At 39.3% G+C, this 27,912-nt stretch overlaps 1 protein-coding gene across 4 annotated transcripts in view; it reads right to left on the bottom strand.

Moving 5' to 3' along the window:
* Positions 1–13,658: 13,658 nt before the first annotated feature.
* Positions 13,659–27,912, bottom strand: part of LOC100014238 (core histone macro-H2A.1) — a 102,349-nt gene continuing 88,095 nt past the window's right edge. For all 4 annotated transcript variants that reach the window (XM_001365207.5, XM_001365149.5, XM_007473361.3 and 1 more), the window contains exons 8-9: positions 26,556–26,730; positions 13,659–14,431 (exon numbers count right to left, since the gene is read on the bottom strand). In XM_001365207.5, the coding sequence (XP_001365244.1) occupies positions 14,266–14,431; positions 26,556–26,730 (341 nt within the window). In that variant the 3' untranslated portion in view covers positions 13,659–14,265. The remainder of the gene's footprint in view (positions 14,432–26,555; positions 26,731–27,912) is intronic.

Genomic DNA, 27,912 nt, shown 5'->3' with positions numbered 1-27,912 from the left:
CTCAGGAGATGCTTCTAGGAGAAGTGTGATGACATATAAGAGAAGCACTTTGGAGAGATAGAATGTGGAGCATGACTAGTCATTTTGTCATTGGTTCCAGTTAACTAACCATGTGATAAAGAAGGAAATCTTCAATTAGCTACAGGATCATTTACAAAGACCTCCAATTTCCTTGTTTTCACTCTGATCAGCAGTTGAGAAGTCTGTGAAGGGTAAAGGGAGTGAAGGCTATGATCTTGTGAGTTAAGTCCAGAAAAGTCTTTAGTATCTTATCATTCCAAAGTTTGTTTCTAGTTGATGTCAACAGCTCCAAGTATGAAGAGAACGAGAATGGAGTCTTCCTCAGCATCCCTTCGTTCTCACACTTGGCTTTCACACATCACCTTCCCTTGCTCTTTTGGTTATTCTCTTGAGTTCTGTGTTTGGGCATCAAATTTTCTGTTCAGGTCCAGTCTTTTCTTTACAAATGCTTTGAAGTCTTCTATTTTATTAAATGACCATACTTTTCCCTATAAGAATATAGTCGGTTTTGATGGGTAGTTGATTCTTGTTCCCTTGATTTATGGAATATCATATTCCATGCCTTTCAGTCCTTCAGTGTAGATGCAGCCAGATCCTGTGTTATTCTAACTGTAGTTCCATGGTATCTGAATGACTTCTTCTTAGCAGCTTGTAATATTTTTTCCTTGGCCTGGTAATTCTTGAATTTGGCTATAACATGCCTGGGTGTTGTCATTTGGGGATTAAATACAGGAAGTGATATGTGGATTCTTTCAATCGTGACTTTTCTCTCTTGATCTAGATCTTGATCTTGATCTAGAATGTTGAGGCAGTTTTCTTGGATAATTTCCTGTAGAATGATGTCCAGGCTTTTTTTCTTTTGTTATGATCTTCTGGTAGACCAATGATTCTTAAGTTGCTTCTCCTGGGCCGGTTTTCTAAATCTTCTGTTTTGTAGATGAAGTGTTTCATATTTTTCTCAATTTTTTCATTCTTTTGATTTTGTTTTATAGTTTCCTGCTGCTTTGTGAAGTCATTTGCTTCTAGTTGTTAGTTTCTAGTTTTTGAAGACTGAATTTCATTCCTGGCTTTTTGGTCATCCTTCTCCTTCATCTTTCATCTTCTTTGCCTCATTTTCTAGCTGATTAATTTTGGCTTTCAAGACACTATTTTCTGTTTCCAGATGATTTATTTTGCTTTTTAAGTTCTTTTCCCAGTTGTCTTCAGCCTCTCTTAATTGTTTTTTGAATTGTATTTTGATTTCTTCCAAACCCTGTGTCCAATTTGCTGGAGTTTCTATGCTTTTGCTTGGTGTTCCTTGATCCTCCTCTGTTCCATTTGCTCTTTGTTCATTGCCTGGCTAGAAGCTGTCAATTGTAATTTCTTTTTTCTTTTTCTGTTGTTTACTCATATTTTTCCCTTCTTTCCCCCCTGTAGTTGCCTGTAGTCTTGCTCCTCTCATTTTGTGCTGGATCTGTGAGTTTGTACTGTTCTGTCCTGAAGGGGCTTCTTCTCTGTTCTGCTATTTGATCAGGTTGGTCTGATCTTCCCTGGCTGACAGCAGAAGCTGAAAAGGTGAACCTCTATAGATATTGATCATTTTTCTCTTCATTTTTATTCTTTGCTCTACAAGAGATGACTCTCTGGGATGGGAGAAGGATACAAGATAAAATTTTGGTATTTAAAAGCAAAATAAATCAATGATTTCTATTTTAAGGTATACAGTATTACACAACAAACCTAGGAATAATATTTATACCACCTACTGTAAGGAAAACTCTTTGTAACTGTGATGAGCTATATAAATGTCAGATAGGGGTGGAATGGGGGACAGAGACTGGATCCATGATTTCATGAATAAGAGAAACTCCTTGGTTTAGAAGCTCTAATTACCTATCTAAGACTATTATCTCACATATAGTTTATAACCTATGTAGTTTTAGAGAGTTGCTTAGGGCACTGAAATATTAAATAACTTGTTCATGACCAATGGCATAACTTAGCTGTCATAAATTTTAAGAGAGCTTGACAAAAGGGGTACCATCTACCTCTTATTTTGGAATGCTATTAGGGAGCTAAAAGAAGATAAGAGAAATTGTAGGCTGAAAAAGTCAATTGAATAAAATTACAAAAAATCAATATATATTATAAGGAAATAAAATGACATTTAAGTGATAACAGAAGGACTTCATTTTATGTGATCAACACATCTGAGTACCCTTCCTGGAAGTTGAAAAATAGCTAAGAGTGAACCCCATTAGTTAATAACTATTTCTTATGCAAACATACCTATACATTTTACAATTTTTCTTAGGTTTGTCACTATTCTCGTACTTTGAGGCTATTATTAATAATTAAATAGTATTAATGAAACAAAGAGAAACACTGCTCTGATGAAGACATGACCTGTTAAAAATGAGAATTCCAGACAATGACTGAGGCAGGAGCTAATGTGTGATGCAAAACAATGCCATGGCTCCCACTAATGGAGTGAAAATGAGTGTAATTGGGTAGGCTGCTGTAAGACTTTATACCAGTTGAGCAAATGGCACAGATTTAGCAATTATTTTTTTAAAATTTATTTTATGGGGTTTTTTCCTGCTTTTGGTTTTTTTTTTTGATTGCTAGTTGTATATACCTGAGTTCACATATGTTGGCTTTGCATAAATCAAGGTCCTACAATGTTATTATTTATGCATTCTGATTAAGTAGTTGGTACAAAGAATCCTGTGTAATTAATCAAGTTTAACTTATAATTTAAGGCCCTGAATATAGATAGTCACTATATGGTAACTTCAAAAAAATTTTTTATCTTTGCATCCTTGTTATTTAACATAGGACCTTAAACATATTAGGTGCCTTTAATAAATGTTGAATTGAAGTTGTTTTGCTAATTTATTAATGCTGAAGACCAGCTTTGCCTATAGAGAAAAAGGGAAGATGATTTGAAGAAGCTGAATGTCAGCTGTATCTAAAGGTATTTTTACTGGTGCTTTTTTGGTGGCTTTTTTTTTTGGTTGTTTGTTTTTGGTGGCCTCTGGAATTGTTATCTCTGGTAGAGATTTATACCTAGGCACCAGAGGGCAGAATGAGAACAGAGAGTGTATATTCCATGGAAGAAAGTTTCATCTTACTATAAGGAAGAACTTTCTGACAATTGGTGCTTCTCAGTAATAGAAAAGGTTGATAGTGAGCTTCCTGGTACTGGCAATGTCTAAGGGGAGCCTGGTTAACACTATGTCAAGAATAGACAGAGGAGATTCCCACCTTATGTTGGGAGATCAGACTTATTTGGTTCTTTTTCCAGCTCTGAGATTCAGCATTTTATAATTATGAGAATCTTAATTAATTTCTGCTTGATGAAATCCTGGATAGGTCAGCTTTCACTTTTCTCCTTCATTTCCATGGGTAACAAAAAGAGAGGGATTTTCAAATTATTGTTTTACAAATAATATTTTTAGTTGATAGAATGGGAGGTATTAAAACCTAAGAGAGCACAGAGACTTAGTGAATTCGGTTGTTCTTACTGAGCATTCCATGTGGAAATCGAGCTTGGATCCATGGCAGAAATGATAGAACAATTTTAGGCACAAGTATACTGGAGTTAGCTCTAACCAGTTCAGGAGAGCTGATGGTTAGATTTTGTGTGAACATTTATACTTTTGATTTATTATTTTACTGATTGTCTAGACTTAAAAGGGTGGCCTCAGACACTTCCTAGCTATGTGACCTTGGGCAAGTCACTTAACCCCCATTGCCTTTTAAAAAAAAGATAAAAGGGTGTTGTACAACAACAGAAAGAATCTTATTTGGAAGTAGAGCTACTAATTAAGACCACACAATCACTATCAATTGTTATTGTCTCAATACTTAAGTTAGATCATGGCCTGCTGAGTTTGGGATTGGGGAACAGGGAAGGATGGGCCTAGAACAGTAGGGCCTACAGTGGGGAAAGTCCTGAATTGAAGGAGAGAAGGGATTAGAGCCTTTGTGGGCTGAAAAGTGTCAATGAGGATAGGGCCTAGACTCATGATATGATATAAAGATTTCTCAGATGAGAAATTCCTTCTACCAATGCAAATTAGCTCGTTCTTTGTACCTTATAGCCTAAGAGAGTTGCCCAGAATACTAAGAGGTTAAGACACACTGTTATGATGCTTTTTTCTCTGGGTGGAAAGTGGGAAGTTGGTGGGAAGCAGGACAATGCCCAAGACCAATGTTTTCAATTTATATCTTTAGCTAGGACTGATCATACTGCTATAGCTGGCAAAACTTCTGTCCTTTCCTGTGATAGTCTAGAGCTAGAGAGAAGAAAAGACCAAATCCATTGGCTCACCTCTCATTGCAACTAAATTTAGTTTGGCACAGAGAAATCAGCTTTCTTCTCTATTGGGCTACCCAGAGAAAGTATATATCTGGGGTAGCCTGTTTTCCAGTATTCCCAGCTAAGCTGCAGACAGACAGATAGACAGAGGGAGAGAGGAGAGACAGAGACTGAGAGAGAGGGAGAGAGAGGAAAAAAGGGTAAGAGAGAGGGGGAAGAGAGGACAGAGAGAGAGAGAGAGAGAGAGAGAGAGAGAGAGAGAGAGAGAGAGAGAGAGAGAGAGAGAGAGGTGGAAGAGGAGGAGGAGATAACCTGGGGGTAGAGGCTGGCTTTGCTGTGTGGGGTATGGAGTGTGTGGGGATTTGGATGAGGAGGCAACTGGGGTAAAACGTATCTCAGACATGGGGCACTCGTTTCTTCCAGTTGTTTGGATTTGCCCATAATTAAATCCTGGTGGAGCTGTCAGTGGCTGTTGACAAATATATTACAAGCACATTGAGTTAAGTGAAAGTTACTTAAAATTAATCCCGCCCTTACACAATATTCCTATTTTCCCTTCAGAAGAATGTGTTGGGCAGCCCGAGTACAATTTCTGTCAAGGTTCTGAGAGACAGAACCACCTAAAGGTGGAAATTTGCAAATCAGGCTCCTGTAGAACCTAATGAGAAGCTGCAAAGGTTTCAATTATCCTCCCCAGCCTCTCTCTTTGCAGCCTGACTGACAGCTAATTACGCTGGTGCCATTTTTTGGCAGTGGAATTTAATCTCCCAGATGGTAAAGCAAATCAATTTGCCCATCCACTGCAGCTGAGCCTACTTGGGCTCAGTTTTAATTTATTCTCCTAAGCCTAAGAAGACCAGTCATTTCGAGTACAAAAATATCATATTTCTCCCACTTAGCCTGGGCAGTGGAAACATGGGGCTAGAATGGTCGGGGATGGACAGTAAAGGCCATAGGAGGTTATCAAGGCTGGCCATGGTGATGGCTAGTGGTGGTATCCTCAGTGAGGCCTTGGGGAAGGCTCCAGGGAAGGCCAATGTCACTAAGGGGCAGGCTGCTGGAATAATGGTTACACATGAGTCAGAGAGGCATTAAGTCGGATTCTAAGGAAGAGCAAAGTAAATCTCTAAAGGACATAAGACAGAAAGGAATTGGTGGCAATTTCCAAATCTTTGAGCCTGCCACCTCCCAGCAGGGATGTAAATTCAATCCTCTCCCTACCTGCATTCTTTGGGCCTAGCAATTATGCTACCACTGTGACATATTTGAGCACTACAACTTTTGTTATGGGAATGTTATGGAGGAACAGGGTATTTTTACTCTGAGACTTGAATTCCCTCAGTCCTTTTCTTCTTTCTGTTAAGTCTGGGACCCACTGGCTGCAAATCATCTGTAACACTCTCTCATGCAAGGCTGTCTTGCTACTGATATGAGAACAGCCTTCCTTCCCCTTAGGTGTAGGTCAAATCAGGTCATCAAGCATTCATTAAATGTGTACTATGGGCCAGGCACTAGGCCAAGTTTTAGGGATACAAAGAAAAGCAAGAACAGTCCCTGGGGTAACAAGGACACTTGGGGACATTGTTAACAGAAGTATTATTCATCTGAAGCTCTTTGCACCCTTGTCTGGTCAGGCCAGTTCATTTCCAAATGGGCCAAAGCAATATTCATGGAGTTTAGGTTGTGATTCCACAAAATCACAGAACCTCACACTCGGAGGTAACTCCAAGGCTTTCTAGTCTAACCTCTCTCTGTTTGAGAATTGCCTCTATGACATCCCAAATAAATGGCCTTCCGTCTTTCACTTCCACTGATGTTCCAGTGAGGGTCCACAACTTCTTGAGATGATTCCTCGATTTGGGGACAGATCTAATGATTAGAATTTTTTTCTTTCTCCTTTACCTTGAGGTCTGCCTCTATACAACTTTCAATCATTCACCTAATTCTGCCCTCTGAGACCAAACAGAAAAAAGTTAATCTCTCTTCTATGTGAGAGTTCTTCAAAAGCTTAAAGACAATTATGACATGCCACCCAAGTTTTCTTATTCCCCAGCTAAATATCCCCAGTTCCTTCAACTAATCCTCTCTGGCATTTCTAATTTCCTCACAGTGTCTGGCTTATCAACAGTTTTCTTAAAAAGGGGCACAGAACTAAATAGAATTCTCTAGCGTGGTCTTATCAGGGAAATCTACTAATCTTAATGAGTTACCTAGAGCACAGGAAGCTAAATGATTTGCTCAGGTACATAACTAGCATGTACAAAAGGTAGAAATTGAGTGCACATGGCTTCAAAGCAAGTTTAACCACTACACCAAACTGTATAAATAGATAAGAGATGGAGATATTTTAGGCATCAATATTGATATTCATGTGTGAAGATGGGATTAACTCTCCATTTATTCTTTAGATTTTAGCCACCAGGAATGTATACACCCCCACTTAATCCTTAAGTGGGGTTGGGGAGGGGATCCCCTTAAGAGGGGATGGGAGGAGATCCATGTGTGCTAGTGAGTGACAAATCAAAAATAACTGACTTCCCCCTGGGCAGTCTGAAGCAAAGTTAAAGCTGCCATTGGTCCATGTAAAGTGGACCAAAGGCACAGGAAGTGATGCAAAGAACTGTCTTTAAATATGGTGGCAACTTCCTGCAAGAGGTTCTTCCCCTTTGAATTTGGCCTTGAGGAGCTCAGGCTTGAGATTTCAGACTGCTTCCCTTTGGACCGACATGTGGGTGAGTGAAAAAGGCTGATTCGCTTTCCTTGGCTTTTCTGGAGGCACCAGCCTCTGGTGGAGCCTCTGAAGCCCTGCCTAGTTTGGACCAGACCAGAGTAGTTCTCTGTTCTCTCTCACTGTTCTCTCTCTCTCTCTCTCTCTCTCTCTCTCTCTCTCTCTCTCTCTCTCTCTCTCTCTCTCTCTCTCTCTCTCTCACTTTCCTTACTTCCACTCTCTCTATTTGTAAACTACCATAAAAGTCATTCTGAATTGAGTAATTCATTTGGAATTAAGTAATTAATTCCTGGTGGCCATACTTTTAAATATTCCGTCCAACCATAATTTTACCTTTACACATATTCATGTATAATTTTCATTTCCATTGTCCTGGTCATCTGTTAGCATTGTCCTAAAGACACTTCTAGTGACTCCACAGAAGATGAGTCTGCATCTCAATTTGTTGTTGTTTAGTCATTTTTTCTTGACTCCTCCCAACCCCATTTGGGGTTTTCTTGGCAAAGATATCAGAATGTTTGCAAATTGCAGACTTTAATATGCAATACCTGAAATAATCCTTATATCCTATCCCAGGCTAGAGTTTAGAGAGCCCAGAAGAAAAGAGATCTTCAATATGGAGCCATGGTTTGGAGGGAAGGTATTCCCAAGAATCTTCTCAAAAAACCTCACCAGCTGGAGTCAGGGAAAAATATTATTAAATATTCGGTCCAACATGTCTTACTAAGCAGCAGAGAAGTAGATAAATGAGAACTTGTACTGTGGGACTTGTGTATAGGTAGGTTCCTGTGATATTATTTTGATGCCAAAGACAATCCACACAGGTTATAAAAAGAAAAAAAGATGATCACAAACTATCCCATATAGAGCTAGCTTTCTTTTTTATTCTTTTCTTTTTCTACTTTTTTTACTCTTCTTTTTCTTCTCTTTTCTCCCAATCTATTTCCTTTCCTTTTTGCCTCTTCCTTTGCTTGTCCTTGTCCTTCCCCTTCTCTTCTTTCCCACCATCTTTTTCCCCCTCCCTCCTTCCTTTCCTTCTTTCTTTCTTTTCTTGCCTAGATGGTATTTCTTTTCTTTCCTTAGATAACTACCACAGTGGTATATAGTCCAGAAAAAAGATAACCCATATCCAAATATAAGTATAGGTTTTCCTTTCACTTTTTCCCCAAACCTTTATCTTAGAATCAATACTGTATATTGGTTCTAAAACAGAAGAGCTGTAAGGGCTAATCAAAAAAGAAGGCTAAGTAATTTGCCCAGGGTCACAGAGCTAGGAAGTATTAAGATCAGATTTGAACCCAGGACCTCCTGGCTCTAGTCCTGGTTCTCAATCCACAGAGCCACTTAGCTGCCTCCTTTCCTTCCACTCTTAAGAAAGTCTGAATGTTAAAAATGCCAACTTTGCAAACTAGAATCCACAACTTTGGTGTTTATTAGCCCTGGAGAAAACTGGAATTTATTTAATTCCTTCCCTCCCTACTTTCCTTCTCCTTCCTGCCCTTCTTCATTCTGTCTTGTAAAATTATATTTCTGTTGATAACTAAATGCAGGTGGGATCCAGTAGTGGAGTCTGGCCATGAATGTGATGGAGTAATTTTATAAGATAAACAAATCACATGGATGGACAACCCAGAAGGTGAAAGAATTCTGGTAGGAGCTGGACTGGAAAATAAGGCAGATCTAAAGTTACACATGTCAGGATGCATCTGAGAGACTGCTGACTCATGGCTCTCACATGGTGCAGAATTCATTCTATCCTCATTTAATGTCTAATCATAAATACAAAAAGGAAATTTGACCACTTAACATCAGCCTGGAAATGTCTTCCTGGCTCAGCCCCTCAACCTGGGCCTTTTTGGTCTCTTGCCTTGACACCTTTGCTCAGTTTTTCCCACTCCTCTCCATTATCCAAATCAGATTTCAAATATTCTCTCAAATTTTTCCTGACTAATCCAGCCCTTCCTCTTTTCTCTGAGTTTACAGAACTTACCTATGCCACTCATTTAGTATGATTTCCTCTAACTTCACTTTCAAACTATTTCTGTGTGTTTCTCATCTGCAAAATACTTGCTTTATTTATTTCCCTATGATTTGAGGAAAATTTCATAACCTTAAAATGCTCTGTAAGTAAAGCTGATCATGAATATTAATAATCATTTTGTGTGTGTGGATCCATTATTAGAGAGGATACCCTCTGAAAGCAGGAATCTTGCCATGTATAAAGCTCCAATTAGAAGACACTCAGTAATGCCTGTGTCTTTAAAAGATAAGATGCTACTTTTCTTCCTTCAGGACAGTAGTTCTTAGTCATAGAATCTGTATTGGCAACAGTTATCCAGCTTATCAAACTTAGACGTTATCGAGGCCAGGTGCTTCTCTGGGTCAAGTTGACACCAAAGAAGGAAATGTTGCTTCTCTGATTAAATCATAGCCAGAACGTATTAGTTAAGATAAATTAAGGGAGGTAACAGAGACAACCAACTTTTACCCAGATAATTTAGGGTAAAAAAGACCTTGCCATTACAGGAAAAAGTATTATTGATATCTGATATTTATTTATTCCTTTAAGGGTTATAAAATATTTAGCATATAACATTTTATCCTCACAATGGAGTAGAAATAGGTACTACAGGCATTATTCTCCTCAGTTTGTAGGTAGGAAAGTTGAAATTGGAGATAAGTCAATGGTCACGTAGCTATTATCAAAGGCAGAATTGAAACCCAGATTTCTCTCAGTTCCAAGTACATCTTTTGATTCTTTCCCCCCAGTATTATCCAGATGAACTGATTACCTCATCAATTCTGTTCTTCAGAGTATAGTGTAACCCATAGCCTGTAGGACTTTCATTCACGAGGCAAACTTTCTACAATCTGGATTCTAATCCTCTCTACCTCTTGCACTTAGATATGATTGTAAAGCAAAAATAGGCACCTACTATGGCATTAAACCTCTGTAGAGTTCAGTAACAATCTACATGCTGTATGTCTATTTCCTGACTGTTCATTTGGATGTGGCATTACATACAACCTGCCATAGGCACATTGGCACAAGTTATTCTTTTGAATGCACAGGATTTTTTCCTTCCCCATCCAATTCAAATGACTTTTGTGGTATATTTCTTTGGTATGAGTTAGTCTCCTAGCTAGAAAAAAATATCTATGTATGAGAATTTCCTTGCAGTGGTGTAGGTTTGTTGTTGTTGTTGTTTTTATAGGGAAGAAATATTTTTCTCAAACCCTCAGCCATAAATCAGGTAACTGTGTTTGACTCATTTTGGCAAATAATTCTAATTGCTATGTAGAGATCAGCATGGAATACAGGCAAGACTACTGGATTTGGAGTTGAAAACCTGGATTTTAATCCTCTATACCACTAACTACCTGTAAAGCATTTGGCCTCTGTGGGTCAGAGTTTCTTAATTTGGCTGGCATTTACAATCCGTCCCAAATCTAAATCTGTGATCCTGAGTACAGACTCTAATAGACAGAAATGCTTACAATTTAGGATCGCAGATTTAGAACAGGCAGGAATCCTAGAGACCTTCTAGTTCAACCCCACATATTACAGATGAAGAAGGTGAGGTCAGAGGGCTTGTCCATGCTCACACAGGTTGCAAGGGGTGATTCAAACAACTATCTTCTGGCACTCAGTTCTGAACACCATTTTCTTTAAAAAGTATGCTACAGACGAGAGAATCCATCTTCACACCTGGAGTAAATATACTTTATTTTGCATTTTCCTGAAACTTCAGAGATATTCTGGTAATTATGGTCAATAATTAATGAAAACTTCACTGGATCCACACAATTTATGCCTTTGTGTGAACACATGGACAAATCATTGATTTTCCAGTCCTTTTAGCGACATCTAGTGGAATCTTTGCAAAATACAGATTTTGTTTTGCTCAGAAGATTGCCATGTCATTCCAGGATGACATTGACCTCAGACCTAACTATACATTTTCAAACTAAGTTTTAGAAATCCTGTTCAGTCCAATCCCTCCCCCCACCAACTGGCAAAATTATATTGATTAGATTCCTAAAAAGTCATTTCATCTGCCCAATTGTTGGCTGCACAAAAGTAACATCTAATTGGTTGAAGTTTTTGTCATCTGAAAACTACATCTTAATAAAGAATAGGGAAAAATCTGAAGGTTTGGTACCAGGGTTACAAAGCTTAGACACAAAGAAACCCCAGCAGAGACCATGGAAAAACAACGAATGTGTCTAATAGTACTAAACTGGCTACTTAAAGAACGACTCAGTAAGCTGCATTTCTAGTTTGAACATGAAGTCAAAATGCTACACTTGGTTAGTTGTTTTGGGAAGGAAACTGCCAGAGCTGGGTGAATCCCTAAAGATTATCTAGTCCAAAGCCCTTATATTAAACAAAATGTAATTTTTAAGAGTCCTAGTTATTGGTGAATTTTTACCTATCCGGGGGTGTAGCTGTTTGTTACATGAACAGAATAAAAAGAGGCTGGAAAGGACCTCAGAGCCTCCAGACCAACTCTTTCATTTTACAAAAGTGAGAGATTTAAGTGGCAAGATTACAAAGGTGTAGTTAAGGGGCAAAGCTGGGAGAACATGTATTCCAGGCTAGGTTAGGGCAGGACAAAGAGGCCTGGGTTTAAAAAAAATAACTGTTGTTGCGTGGTTCTTTAATTGTGACCTTTGTGTCGCCATGGACCAGAGACGCCAGGCCATCCTATCCTACAACTATCTCCTGAAGTCTATCCAAACTCATGCTCATTGTTTCCATGACACCATCTACTCATCTCATTCTCTGCCAACCTTTTTTCCTTTTGTTTTTAATATCTCCCAACATCAGGATCTTTTCCAATGAAAAACAAATAATAGAAGCAATAAAACTGTTCCAAGAGTTTTTTTTTTCAAATTCAAGCATTCATTATTATTTTTATAAAATATTCTAATGGACATGAAAATAGGGTTTTTTTGAGGGGGGCAGGGTTGAGGGTACAAAACTGAGATTTTTTTGAGAATACTCTCTTGATGAGTATTCATATTCTCTTACCAATACATTTTAGCAACTGCTCTTCAATTTGCAGCTTTGGAGAGTTGCCTAAACGTCTGAGAAGTCTGAGAAGTTCAACTTGCCCAGTGTTAAAAAATGTGTATGGGCCAGGGGCAAGACTTGAAGCCCAACCTTCTGGATATGGACAGTAACTCTACATTAGAAGTATCAAAAAGGCAACCCAGTACTGCCCCAGCCAGATCAAAATGTAATTGGAAAATATTTAACAAAATAAATAAAAATACTAGAGAACATCGATAATATGATGGTTTTAATGATTCTCCAAGTCAACATGGAGCAAGGATCTTTATATATACTGTTTAGTGGCCCCTCTTTCTAATTAATTTGATATCACTGCTCTAAACTGCCTCTCAGCTGAAAATTATACTATACACCTTTTATGAAGTCACATGCCAAAGGGTTCCTTCACATACATGATCAGGATGAGGTATAATATGCAGCTAAGACAAGAGTCCATCCTCTGATCATGCAGGTGGAATGTGAGCTTCAGTGCCCGAAGATGTGAATGATAATGAACAGACCACTCTGGGACCTGAGGTAGGAAAAGGGAATTTAACTCTGCACACTCCATTTCTCTATACAAGCAAGATCTGAGCTGTCCTAGAGCCATCCATCCTTTCCAAGTTGTAATGGGAAAAGGACAGAGATAGGATAAGATTTAAGAAAAGTGGAGGGCTATCTTTAATGCATAGGCTAGGAACTCAAGGGAAAGGATTTTGGCAGGCAGAAGGCAGAGGAGGAACAGTTTGGAAGTGACAACTGCTAGAGTTGTCCTGGTAGGAAACTTGGCTCTTCCTGTCCGGAAAGGTGGAAGAAAGGCAGCTTGTCAGAGCTTAGCTACCTCAACCTGATTGTGGAGAAGGAAAAACCCCTAAATCATCTTTGGAGGTACTCTTGTTTGACTGGGGATCATCTAGAAAAGGATCTGGCCATACCTGCTGTGCTTTCCAGAAGGTTTTTATCTAAAAATCCTGGCAGATCAGCTTTGAGGTTTTTACCTCAGGGGTCAGACCCCCTGGGGTGGACTTGGTTGTTTGAAAGCAATCAAAACAGGTTTTGGAGACAGCTTTTGAACCAAATCTAACCAACTACTGAGGGTCATAGACAGGTAGCTTAGTCAGCTTTTGGAGAGCACTTAGATAGAAATAGGGAGCTGGTAAGTTAACTAGAAGACCAGAAGGCTCCCTCTTGTGAGGGACATAGAGGGTTATTGGGTGAATAGCTAGATCTCTTAGAGTTAAGGACTCCTTATTCTGATCCTCAGTTTGTATCCCCTCTTATAATAAAAGAGATACTGATTTTATACATCAATTGTCTCCAAGGTGTTTGTGCAACTGGCCCAGTGAGAGAAAGTGATTCTGCTTGACACTCTAACTAACTGGAGGTTAGAATACCTGGAGATCGCAGCTTGAGTATTCAGGGGACCCTAAGTGAAAAGTACTCTATCCCCTTTGGGTCTCTTTCTCCCTTACAGTTTTTTTTACAGCCACTGTGAGAAGTAAGCCATGACTCTCTCTGATATAGTTACCCAAAAACACACGAGGCACAGAAACAGTTTAACATTTTACTAAATCAATTCACACAAATTCCAAATTGCAAATATAATTAAGGACAACAGGCTTCTCTTTTTTCCCCATTTCCAGATCCATCATTAAGACAATAAGTAAACAGAAATTAGATGTGATTTTTTTTTCTTTTTGTTGTTGTTTTAGGAAAAAAATGAGAACAATGTGATGAGAAGGAAACGTCACGCAATGTAGGATTACGTACCACAACACAGTTACAAAATAGGGCTTCCTGGTTTCTTCCACATGTAAAAGACAATGTACTTCCCACTACTGTCTGCATCAATCCGGTTTTCATTAAAATAAAACTATAAAATCTCCTAGATTACACTAACCTCATAAAAGGGCTGAAACAGTGCATTAACAGCAGTAACGCCAACTATCAGTGCTAACATAAAAACATTTTAGAAGGTCAAAAAAAATTAACCCGAAAAACAAACAACAACAAAAAAACATTTCCCTAGATGAGCAAAATTGAAAATAAAGGGAGTTGCCTCACAATTAGGAGTTAAGGACTTTTTTTTTTCCTTTTTAATTTTAAATTGGAGAAAGGGACCAAGTGAGTTTGGGCTGCTTCTGTAGTTCCTTCAACTCAGTTAGCATCTAGTTTTGCCATTTCCTGCACATATATCCCTATACTCTCACTGTCAAAGAGCACGAAATAAACCGTTTTGATTGACGAGGACATCGTGGATACAAAGTAGCTGGAGATGGCTCTCAGGATCAGCTGTGCTGCCGTCTGTTTGGGGAAACCATTTCTGTAGAGGGAGAAAGCACACCAGTTAGCTTATGATTATCCCAAACCCAGGGGGTAGTGTTGGGGTCAAAAGTAGCAGCTGCTGCTCCTGTCTCCCAGTGGCTAGTTATATATATGTCCTCTGGGCTGTCCTCTCAGCTCTGACCCTCTGATTAATGGTCCAATAGGCTATGATGTCATTTTTTCATACTGTTTCATGCAAAGGTGCCAGACTAAGATCTGAAACACCAGGGCTAGACCATTTACTTCTGCCTCCTATACTTGGCCCCTACCTACAGTAGGCACTCTGTTTGCTGAATAAATGGGATAGAAAATGAACAGTGATGATGTAAGTGCTGCTCCTCCAAAAAAGTCTAGACTTTATCCTATTATTTACCAAAGGGACATTGAAGTGATTTAGAACCTTCTAGATACAGAGTGTGAAGGGCTATTTAATCCAAACTTTCTGTTTTATAAATAAATAATTGGTCTAGAGAGGAAGCACTTTGCCTCAGATCACACAGGTCCTAAGTAGCAGAACCAGGATTCTAACTCAAGACGTCTGCAAACGTTTGCTCTATTTCCATTATACCACACTAGTCTCTTATGGCTCCCTAAATAGAGTCCAGATGCCCAGAAATAGAAGTATTGGAAGCCTGTGATTCCAAAAGCACAGGGATTTCTGGTAGGGGAATTCCCTCTATAAATGCAAATACCTGAATCACAGAGTTTAAGTGACTTGCTTGGGGTCACAGAGCTTCTGCAGGATTGGAAGCAGGATACAATCTTAGATCTAACTTCAAGCCCTGAAGTCTACTCAGTAAGTCATAGCCTCTATTACACCACTACCATACCTATACAGAATACTATTAGGCATACATCTCAATGATATTATATATTTACATGTACAAGGCCAACTCAGGTCTTGAAGGATCTATGCATTCGCGAACTCTAAAACAACCTAAATGCCTAATCTCAGGGTATATCATTCAATTCTTAACACAAAAGTCCTTTTAATTCAATTTAATTTTTAGCAAAATAAACATACTCCATAGAGCATGTTCAAGAGTGGTAGAGCAGAAGCACAGAACAGGAAAGGCTGGAAGCCACAAGCCTACACCCTGTGGATGGGTGAGTCTCTGTGCATTTTTTCAAATGCCATTCACAAGTACAAGGACCTGAAACAGAACGGGTAGACAATTTGGCTCCTAATTCACCAACGCCTGATTTTTGTCTCAATGGGGACCTTCTTAGAGTGGAGCATCTTTGAATTACTCCTACTGGCATGTGCCAAGATGGACTGAAAATTAAGATGTTAGCTTCCCAGGTAATTTGTTCTTCTACATGTGTTCTGTGTATGACTCATATACCAAGGTAACTAAAATCATAGTTGGGCAAGAATCCTATCATAAAAGGTGGAGGACAAAAACAGATTTAAACATAAATCCTGTTAGGGTCAAGCTGACCGAGTATTGGGAGAAAAAGCTAAATGGACGTGCCAGAAGAAAACAGGGATGACAATTTTAATGACACCTAGGCAAGCCATCCTAGGGTCTGCAGATAACTTTCTCTTTAGTGCCTACTCCTCACACTTTTCTCCCTGGTCTCCTAGCAGTAACTAGCATTTTTAGTACCATGCCAAATAGTAATGGTGACAGCGTACATCCTTGTTCACTCCTGATTAGGAAACGTCCAGTTTCTTCATTTATTCAGCAAGTACTTGATAAATACTACTATAACTGTACCTTGAAAGGCATCAGACCCATTCATGTGGGAAAAGGCCAGATGAGGAAATTCCCTGTACCAATGCAGGTTGTCACCTCCTCTTCAACTTAAGTCTTAAAAAGTGCCCAGGACGCCAAGGGCTCAAATTAATTTGCTCAGGGTCATGTAGCTAGGATTTAGTAGAGGCAGGATTTGAACCAGATCTCAGATGTCTTATAGGCATTGGGGATACAAAGACAAAAAAGGAAATAATACCTATCCTCAAAAAGCCTATATTCTATTGCAATGCCAATAATGCCAGACCTTGCTTTTCCTCATATTAAGGCAAGCTATTTTCATCCCTATGCTTTTTATTTTAACAAATATGTCTCCTGACCCTTTCAAAGTAACTATCCCTCCTTCCTTCCCCCTCCTCCCCTATCCCAATTTGGTCTTGGAAGTTACATTTACTTTGTATATCTTTTCTATTTATTTATCTGTGTACACATTGCTTCCCTCAAGCAGGATAGAAGTTCCTCAAGAGCTGAAAATGTTTCCATTTCTAGTACCCAGAACAGTGCCTGGCATACCATAATTACTTATTTGTTGAATTACACTGAATGCCAATTATCTAATCTAGGCCTGGTTTTCATGTGTTCAACTGCAAATACATGTTTATATGCCTGGAGTCAGGAAGACCTGAGTTTGAATCTGACCTCTGACACTTACTAGCTATGTGAGTCTTGGCAAATCACTTAACCTAGGTCTCAGTTTATTCAACTCTTAAATGGGAATAACAATAGTCTGTAGGTTACCTAGGGCTATAGTGAAGATAAAATGAGATAATTTGTAACAAAGGCTAGCATGATTCCTGGCACATAATAGGCGCTCTATAAATGCTTATTTCCTTCTCTCCCTTTCCTTCTGTGACACTCAGGATGATGGTTGACTTTTCTGTAAAACGCTGCGGGAGAGCATAGGCTTAGTGCAATCAGTCCCAAATGGGTTGTATGTGACTAAAGCTTTGATTATCTTCTAACACATCAAAATCTGTATATCCAAAAAGTGTTGGAGAATCTCCTTGAGGGCAGGTCCTATTTTCTTTTATTCTCTGAATTCTCCAATATTCAGGCGCAAGTGCTTGCCACAGAGGGAGAGAAGCTAGGCCAGTGATTTCATTGATATGGGGAGATCTCTCTCCCCAGGCAATAGCTTCTCTGCTGCTTCTAGTCCTAGAGAGCTGCCTTGGGCACTAACTTACCCACGGTCACACAGCTAGTATGTTTCAGAAGACAGATTGGAGCCCAGGTCTTCTTGATTCCAATGCCTCCTCTCTTACCACTATGATACCTCTTTTGGGTCTAGCATATAGTAGAGGCAAAAATAAATGTTGAACTTTTTCCTTATGATGTTCCCTGTGGGGGTGGCTAGGGAGCATAGTAGATAAAGTGCCAGGCCTGGAGTTGGAAGGACCTGGGTTCAAATCTGGCCTCAGACACTTCCTAGCAGTATAAAACCTGGGCAAGTCACTTAATCCCAACTGGTTAGCCCTTAATGCTCATCTGCTTAGCCCTTACTGCTCTTTGTCACAGATATTTACTATCCATTCTAAGACAGAAGTTAAGGGTTAAAAAACCACCACCACCAACAAAAAACGATGTACACTCGGAAGACTGTGAACTCATTCCAAAAAATGCTGCTACAGCCCAAAACATTTTTGGACTCCCCTTTAGGGACTCATACATTCATTCATAACTAGTTGGCAAGTCCTCTCATTTATTAGTAGTTTTACTTCCATGTTAGACTGAAACCCTTATTACAAGCATACTGGACTTGGCTAACTCCTTTTTTGGCTTTTGACTTTTGGGCTTTTGACTATATCCAGAAATCAAATCCAGCCACAAAGGAGAAATATTTGCCACTACGGAAGATTCAAAAGCCTGAGTTCCAGACCCTGATGGCAGTTCCCAAAAGGAAGCAGCATTGCTGGATTAAGAAGTATGTCATCTCCCAAGAGAACTACTTTGAAGAGAATGGTGCTCATTTGGATGGAGAAGCTATGGCAGATTTTGAAAAGGAACACCACTCCTGACTGGGGCAATGCAGCATGGGGCAGCAGGGAGAATGCTGGTTTTGGAGTCAGAAGTCTTGGGTTTGAATCCTGGCTCTGTTACCTGTGTGTCTGTTTTCTGAGAGGTTTGGATAGGTGACTTCCATGGCTCCTCCCAACCCTCAATCTATGATTCTATAATTATGACACAGAGAAGGTAATACAGAGAAGTCCTAGAAAGCCAAGTGGGGAAACTAATTGGCATATACCATGAGCTAGTATTCTGGGGATGGAAAAGACATATCCAGAAATAGGATAGCAATGATTTCTTTTTTTCCTTTCACTAGATACCCATTTCTGCTCAAGTATTTCCAGGCATGTATACTATAACAGCCTAATTTTAACCAAATGGGAAAAAAGATGATACATTCAATTCCTGCCTCATTTTAACATGAGATAATGCAAATCACTTTAAATTTAGAAAGGTAAAGTTTGTGACATATATCTAAGTCAGCCCAATTATCTACTTTCCCTGGGATTTCTTTTCTCCATTTTGTCATTTAAACATAGCCTCAAGCTTTTAACTTTAAAGATACTACCATATGTGATGGTAGGAATCCAATGCAAAAGATTCATCCTGAGTGTAGGTTTCAGTAGTAAGCAATGGCAGAGGTTAGGAAAAGGTTGCATGTAGCTAAGCTCTCTGTCACAGAATCATCATTTTGGAGTTGGATGGGACCTTCAAGGTTCTCCAGTCTAACCATCTCATTTTATAGGAACAAAATGAGGCCTAAAAAGAAGAAATGATTTGTCCAAAACCACAGAGATAATGAATAAGCAGAGTTGGAACTTGACTCCTGGATTCTGATTCCAAATTGGGCTCTCTTTCTCCTGTCCCATAGTGCCTCCTCTCATTTCCATGGACTGTCCATAGCTGAGGACTTGGCAGAATCACAGCAGATCTACATAGACCACTCCTGAGCTAAGCTAAAGTAGGCATGGGGGTAGGATGGGTGGTGCTGAGGGTCAGGTAGAGACCATTTGGATAAGAGATCATTTAAATGTCACACAAAGAATGAAAGATTATTTTCATGCTGTAAGTACAGCTGCTGCTTGGAGTACCTGATCAGGTTACAATGATTCCATTAATTTTCCCAGCTGTGAGAACAACCCAAGGAGAGCGGGCTAGTAGGGAGTGGGAAGCCTTCCCAGGACTACAGACATAAATGGACCAACTAGCAGCCAAGTAACTCTAGAAACACATGCCTGAAGAGAAAACTGTTCACTGTGGGAGTCAGTCTGGGTTCCTGTTGAGTCTCAAAATACCTCCTTGATTAAGGGGGAAACTGTTGGCTGTGACTTCAGTGCCCAGCAGGGGCCTTGGCTGATGGGAGAACAGGATTTCACCCCATTATGCCCTGGTTTATTTGGTTTTCCCTGATACACTCGGCTTTTAAAAGGGTGTGTGGTTCTCACTATAGCAGGAGGGCCATCTAGATTTTTAATTCATCTGGCATATGCCATCGTATAGGACAGAAAAAAAAAAAGCCAAATAACACAGCAAGCTTTCATTAAGTGCCCATGTATACACCAGGCACTGTGGACAAAAACTGCAGTCCTTCCTGCCTTCAAGAAGCTTCCATTCTACTGGAGGAGATCCTAGAAAAAACAAATGTCTATGTCCCATCATCACCTGGGCCACCTACTATTATGCATTATTCTCTAATATCTCAGTTCTCCATGCTGCAGGTTCTTCATAAATGTTTGTTGAAAAAACAGATGATCTTGTGTCTCATTTCCTCCATAGTGGAGAGAGTGCTGGATTTGGAATCATAGGACTTTGGTTCAAATCTCAACTTTGTCACTCTCCGTGTGGCCTTGGGCAAATCATTTAACCTCTACAGGAACTGTATTCCTGATCTATGATGAGCTCAATGGCATTAGGGTCTTAAATTTATGATCTGGTAAACCAAGCTGTGTTTCTCTAAGTAGGAGCTAGGTTATCTGTTTCTTTAGCTTGATACAATGGCAAGTCTATAGCAAGTGCTTAGGGGCTCCCTAATAACTGTATAGTGTCATAGCTAGGTAACTTGACCCTCAGCCTCACTGCTTCTCAAGCACCAGTCCAACCAAATTAGGACTTTAGGAACTGAATGTCTGGCATCATTTTGTCTATGTAGACCTCGCCCAAGAGATGATGTTTGGATATTCACATAAAATAGGAATAGGCTTATTTTCTCTTCCTATACATTAAGTCTAATCTCTAACAGACCCTCAACTCAGTATTTATAATGGTGTCTGCCTCAAGCCACTAGAAAAGACTCAGAGCAGAGAGGAGGAGATAGGAGAGATGCAGCCAGGCCTGTACTATCTGTGTTTACTTTGCACTGTAAGCCTTTGAAATATATCTGTTTCTGAGGTCTGACAGCAACAGGACAGTGGATACTGGAGAAACTCTTGCTCAGGTAAGAAGGCAGAAGAGGTCCATTGTATCTACGAACTAAACTTATGAAGATTTTCTGTTCCCTGTGTGTACATGTGTATGGATATGGATACATGCATGACATAGTAAGTAAACATTGTAATAGTCTGCCACAAGGAAACATATGACCTCTTTCACAGGCCATTGGTAAATGAATGTTAATAAGGATTTATTAACTGAAAAGTGTCATGTTGGTTTTTCTGAAATGTGTTCCAAGGTGTCTACCACTTTCACAGTACATACACATTTCTCTCTTTCTGCCCAACATGATCTTTATGACAAGAACAAATTCTTCTCACCCTTCCAGGCCGGTGGCACTGAGGTCTAGAAGAATGGCACATATTTTCAAAGAGGGACAACAGAAAGGAATAACTTGTACAGTGTTTTCAGTTCATGAGGACTTTCCTGCCAGGCAAGAATTAAGTTCTATTTGTGGTCATTTCTCCAAGAATTTTTTCTTTTCTCAAAAACTAAATTCAATTTAATCCAACAAGTATTTCTTTCTTCTTCTTTTTTTAAAAACCCTCATCTTCTGTCTTAGAATAAATACTATGTATTGGTTCCAAGGCAGAAGAGTAGTAAGGGCTAGGCAATGGGGGTTAAGTGACTTGCCCAGGGTCACACAGCTGGGAAGTGTCTGAGGCCAGATTTGAAATCAGGACCTCCAGTCTCTAAGCCTGGCTCTCAATCTACAGAGCCACCCAGCTGCTCCCCTCAGCAAGCATTTCTTAACCACCTATGTGCCAGGAATTATGCTAGGTGAGGAGGAATCAAAGACAAAAGCAAAAACAGTTTTCTCAAGGATTTTACTTTGTCCTGGAAGGAAACAAACACTTATAAGTGAGGGTGGTATTTGATCTAAGCCTTGAAATGAGTTAAGTGTTCCCAGACGAAGACATGTGGGGAGTGATCTGTTCATTAAAAAATGGAGGTGAACTGAATAAGGTACTTTGCCTAAAACTGTTCATCAACATGCTAAGAAGAGAATCCTCTTCCTCTTCTTATTGCAGTCATTCCAATTGTATATAAAATGAGGATGCTAATGCTAATGCATCACAGGGTTGTGGTAAGGTTCCAATCACATGTATGTATAGCACTTGACAAATTCTAGAGAAGAATCCCTAATCTGGGGCCTGTGAACTGGTTTTCTGAATATTTTGAATACTTTTTCAATATGACTGGTATACTTTTTAAAAACATTACTCTGAGAAGGGACTTAAGACTTCACCAAATTGCCAGAGGGGCCTATGATGTAAAAAAAAAATTAAGAAAAAGGAAGGAAGGAAGGAAGGAAGGAAGGAAGGAAGGAAGGAAGGAAGGAAGGAAGGAAGGAAGGAAGGAAGGAAGGAAGGAAGGAAGGAAGGAAGGAAGGAAGGAAGGGAAGGAAGGGAAGGAAGGGAAGGAAGGGAAGGAAGGGAAGAAGGAGAAGAAGGAGGAGAAGGAGGAGAAGGAGGAGAAGGAGGAGAAGGAGGAGAAGAAGGAGAAGAAGGAGAAGAAGGAGAAGGAAAGAAAGAAGGAAAGAAGGAAAGAAAGGAAGAAAGGAAGAAAGGAAGAAAGGAAGAAAGGAAGAAAGGAAGAAAGGAAGGAAGAAAGAAAGAAAGAAAGAAAGAAAGAAAGAAAGAAAGAAAGAAAGAAAGAAAGAAAGAAAGAAAGAAAGAAAGAAAGAAAGAAAGAAAGAAAGAAAGAAAGAAAGAAAGAAAGAAAGAAAGAAAGAAAGAAAGAAAGAAGGAAAGGAAGGAAGGAAGGAAGGAAGGAAGGAAGGAAGGAAGGAAGGAAGGAAGGAAGGAAGGAAGGAAGGAAGGAAGGAAGGAAGGAAGGAAGGAAGGAAGGAAGGAAGGAAGGAAGGGAGGGAGGGAGGGAGGGAGGGAGGGAGGGAGGGAGGGAGGGAGGGAGGGAGGGAGGAAGGGAGGAAGGGAGGGAGGGAGGGAGAAAGCAAGGAAGTGCCTGAGATTCAAGGCGAAGAGTACCGGGTTCTAATCCCAGCTTTGAGCATCTGGTCTTCAGTTTTCTTCTCTCTACAGAAACAGTTTTAGATTAATGATTTCCAAAGCCCTTAAATTATGGAGCAATGATACTTATGCATTACCCTCAGGCCACAAACCCTCTTATTTATTTCTTCACTTTGTAAGTGGTTCTTAGATGGCAGAAATAGATAAGAGATATAAAAATAATAGCTTTCTTCCCCACAGAGGCACTGTAGCCCAGTGGATAAGAGTCCAGTTTGGGTGTCCAGAAATCTTGGGCTCAAATTCTGCCTACTCTGAGTGACATGGACAAGTCACAACCTTTCAGTGCATCAGACAACATTCTAAGGCTATGTTACAATGACAACAACAAAACCAAGAGTTGTTATTGTTATCATATACATATATATCATATTGTAAACATTATATGTCATGTTATATATAATACATAATAATTAATATATAATGGCTATCACTTATATATCTCTTTAAGGCTTGCAAAGTGCTTTACATGCTATCTCAATTGATCTCCATAAGAACCCTGTGTGGTAATTACTATTATTTATCTCCATTTTACAGATAAGAAAACAGAGGCTAACAGATTAATGACCTGCTGAGGCTCACACAACTAGTTGTTGAATCAGGATTTGAACTCAAGTCTTTCTGACTCCTATCATGGCAAAGTTGTACATCAGTGGAGTTTCCATAGGAATCATAAATCCAAATAAAAAAGTAACCAAAAAACTCTTCTAGCTTCATTTTTCTATTCCCAGATCTATCAAAAGTATGTCACTGAATGTCATCCTGCCTGATTTGGTCCTCATTTTCAGTGCTGTCAGAGCTACTGAGGTTATTCATTACACTGATTTTATCCTGGAGATATAGTCACTGACACAGATATTCGGAGACCAGGGTGTATACCATGATCTATTCCTGCCTTCCTGCCATTTCCTCGAGTATAGCTGAGTGGAGGCAATTAGAAACATTTTCCATAAGTCTTGACTGTTTAGGAGATGGACAGGACTAAAAAGTCTAAGTAAAGAAATAAGTAGCTGTGTTGCCTCTGCTGCTCTTCCAAATGGACCATGCACCTGCCACCATTCCTACATTTTGGAAATACCTTCAACAGTGTCCTGGCCTGGCTCTGATATTTGGGTGAATTTGAAGCTACTTTTAAGATATTCACAATTTTCATGAAAGGGTGCCTTTCTTAGCAATAAAACAAAGAACCTGCTTTGAAAGGGGAGTTCCTTAAGCAGAGAGTTGTTCTGTTAAATACCCTCAGGTTCCTTGAGTTCCCAACAGTGACAGTAGGTAGGGTCTCATCCCACAAATTCCCACCCCAGCGCTTACTGCTAGTTCATTATCTCCCATTTTACCCTATGATTTTTCCTCTATGACCTCTTTTTTATTTTTCTTTAATGTGTTTGTCTTCTAGGCTCAAATGCCAAAGGCACAAGGGAGGGGCCTATTAGTTATAACCCTAAGTTTATAAGGTGAAGGAATTCCAGTGTTTCCTCCTGCCACCCAGTCTCTGCCTGCTCAAACAGTTTGGATACCTACCATGCAAATGACTGTGGAGCCTGCACTTGCCAAATGAAAAGAAGAATAGAACCCTAAACTGGCTTTGTCTCAGAACTCATAAATTCAAGAAAAGTTCATACAAAATCCCCTAAATAGAAGAGAGCAAATTGATTCTGTGTTTTTCTCCTCGGAGACCGTGTGCACCTTCTTCTTAATGTCAACCAGAACCCAAGAAAGCTTTGCATGGAGTGGAGGCTCAAATATTGTGGTCTAACAGGCTGGAAACAGAATGTCTAGTTGCCAAAGGTAGTTTCCTGCATCCTACATTACAATGTTGGATTTTATTTAACCAAAGAACATTTAAAAAGAAATCATCTGAGGCAAATGTCCAGTACAGAATAGACACTGATTGTATGTAGTATTGTGATTGTTACAGTTGCTGGAGGCTGAGGATATCAAAATACTGTTATATGAGATTGCCATCGCCAGGTCTTTCCTTTAGCATGCTGGACTTAATTTTTTTTTAAGTCCCAACATGACTTTTATGCTGGAGACACTGAATGCCACAAACAAGCCCTTTTTATTTCCCCTCCTAAAACCCAACATGATTTATTTGAACAGCTTTGGTGTAATCCCATTCTTGAGTCATGAAAGGGAATGAAACTGTTTACATGGCTTTATAAGGTGATGTCTGCTTGACAGATGTCTTTAACAGAACAGCTGTGCACATGTGGTGCCTTCGGCACTTGCAGATCTTAAAAGTTTTTCAATTTATTATTTTTTTAAATGTTTTACTCCATGAAAAATGTAAATATGCTTACAAAAACAGATGCATTTTTATAGGAATTAATCTTCATAATTCAATTAAAAGCTTTTTCAATAGCTAAAGGAAAAAAATACTGCTACCAATAAAGAATAATATGGCCTCTCACTTCTGGAACACCTTTTATCAGAGTATATCAAAGTGCATTATAAATGCTAATTAACTAAGCCTCATAATACTTCTATGAGGAAGGTAAACCATATTAACCTCACTTACCAATAAATAAACCAAGGGACAGAGAGGTTGACTCATTTATCAAAGGTAACACAGTGATTCAGTGCTAAAGAACAGACTTTAGAGGCACAGCTTACTTTCCTACAAGACTGCTTTGTGGAAAGTGGTTCCCAATTTACTCTGGGCCTGGGCTAACATTACATGTAATAAATCTTCTTAATTGCAAATAAAGTGTATTCTACCAGGAACTCATTGACTACCTCCTATCTTATAAAAGGCAGTCACTTTTCTGTTCATTTGAAAGGACCTCTGAATGTAGTAATATTAGCATCCATCTGTTAATTTTAGATAATGCTCAGTTAGGTAATGTTGATATTTTTCAATATGTATAAAGCAAAATAGCCTATTGGAAAAAGTATAGTACAATGTCAACATACAACAGGCAGCCCATTAGACTGGGTAAAGCAGTAGTTCTTATGTTAGAGAGGGTCTTGGCCTAAACTCTCCTCATCTACAAAAGAAGACGATTGGATTAAGTGACCTATACCTTGAGGTCCCCAAGTCCTACAGATGATGCTTCCACCATCTATCCCGAAAATATCATGCGATTAGTAAATATAGTTAGCTTTCAATTTTGTCCTGAGCAGAGAATCCCTGCACTGCACTACTGGGCCCTGACCCAAGACAATGACTCTATGGTCATTGAGGGAGACTTCAAGAAAAAGAATTGAATCAGAAAGTCTCTAGTCTGACCCTCTCCAATTCAAACTCCTCAGCTCGGTGTTTAAAGCCCTTTACAATCAGACTTCAACCTATCTTTTGAGCTGTCTTTCACTTTGCAAATTCTATCACCTAGCCAGACTTGACTACTCGTGGTCCTCAATTTTATCCTTCCCATTTTCCATCTCTGTGCCTTTGAGGATGCTGCCCTCATATCTCCATCTACTAAAAATCCTTCTCATTTTCAAGGTCCAGCACAGGTATCACTTCCTTCATAGTCTTTCCCAATCCCTTCCCGATCCTTCCCCCATTAGAAGTGACCCTTCCTTAAATCTCCCAGGCTTCTATTTAATCTCTCCTTTATGTTTATAGAAACCTTATTTACATTATCATTACATGTACATGTCCCAAATCTCAACTAGATTGGAAAAGTTCCTGGAAGACCAGGACCATGTCTTATTTTATCTTTCTATTCTCAGTACCCAGGACAGGGTTCAGATATAAGGACCAAGTAATTATTTATTCAATGAAATGGAACAAAATTGAATTATTTAAATTTTCACATATCTTATCTTTTCAACTAGACCGAAGGAGGTTTAAGACCTAACCTTACTCATTATTAGTCTCTCAATAATTGAATAAATGAATGTGTTACCCAAGAATCATCTTTTGGTACAGATTATTTACACTAGTGGGCTCTCTTACCGTCCACTGCCAATTGATGGAAATGCAATTGATTTCAGTTTCCTGTCATCTGCCAAGGCCAAACAGTTCTTCACTGTCTTTTCCAGAAGCTCTTCACACTTGTCAGAGCCCCATATTGGACTGTTACAGTGGATCACAAACTTGGCAGGCAAGCCATGGCCTGCACTGACAGCCGCTAGTGGGAAAAAAGAACCCAGACTGTTAGACCCCATCCCCATGCAAATAAAAAAGCAGTTTACGTGTGTTTATGAAGTCAACAACAACAAAGCCCTAAATTTAAAACAACTGCTGAAATGGTACACTGGAAAGACTGCTACAACTAGAATTTAAAAGAAATGGATTTTAATCCTGGACTACTAGAAGTAGCCTTGGATCAGTCATTCTCTGGTCTAATTACTTCATCAATGGAAGGGAGATGATAAATTCCCTTACAGACCTGTTAAGAAAGTCAAATGAGATAATGCACGGGAAGGGGCTTTGTACTTACCAATTATATTAGTTCTTTGAAATCAGAAATGTGAGGAGGGGACAGGAGCACTTTTCATGTACTTGCACTTGTAACCTGAGTTCCCATGGTGGTAAAACATATGTTTAGCTACAGTCATTTCCAACCAGAACTGCCCAGTCCAGACCTAGTCTTTGGCATTCATGATCCACTGAGCTACTTACAGCTACTGCGATAAAGAATAGTTACTCAGGGGCAACCATGCTTAACTGAATATGCCAAACTAACAACCTCTTAGTACTCAAAGTGTTCATACTCACTGGTTCCTTTTTCTGCCAATGGGTTCACTTGAAAAATCATTAGGTGTGATCTATAAATCTCCCTGATATGTCAATCCAGATACATTAGGAAAACCACCTTTGCTTAAGAGTCTAGCCAAGTATCCTAATGTCCTTTCTTCAATGGCTTTGTTAGGTATGGTCTTCATAGTCCATATGACTAAAAGACTTAGTTTCAGACAGTGTGCTTTGGGTAGGATCATTTTATTTTAACAGAAGATGGGACAAAGTCATGTTTCAATTAAGAATGCTCCTTTCTCATTTTACTAATCATGAAGAATCCTCTCCTAAAGATATAAGAAATGACATCTGGGTGATATGATATTAAATGAGTAAATAAATGACTATAAAAAAGGGAAATGTACAGAAGCTTAATGATGTTTTTATAGTGAAGTGTCTATACACGAAGTGCTTAATTATATTGGCTAACCCTGACTTATGATCACCCAGAATCCCATTGTCTAAAAGTCACCGATAAAGACTCTATCCCAGCAGTCCTGCCCTAATTTGACCAGGAGTTGTAGTTTTCCATTCTTATGTGTGGATTTTGGTGCTTGAGGCACTGGTAGGAAAA

Source organism: Monodelphis domestica, chromosome 1 (genome assembly GCF_027887165.1).
Source record: "Monodelphis domestica isolate mMonDom1 chromosome 1, mMonDom1.pri, whole genome shotgun sequence".
Classification (NCBI taxonomy): Eukaryota; Metazoa; Chordata; class Mammalia; order Didelphimorphia; family Didelphidae; genus Monodelphis; species Monodelphis domestica.
The sequence above is the reverse complement of the archived record's forward strand: the minus strand, read 5'-3'. Positions and strand labels throughout refer to the sequence as shown.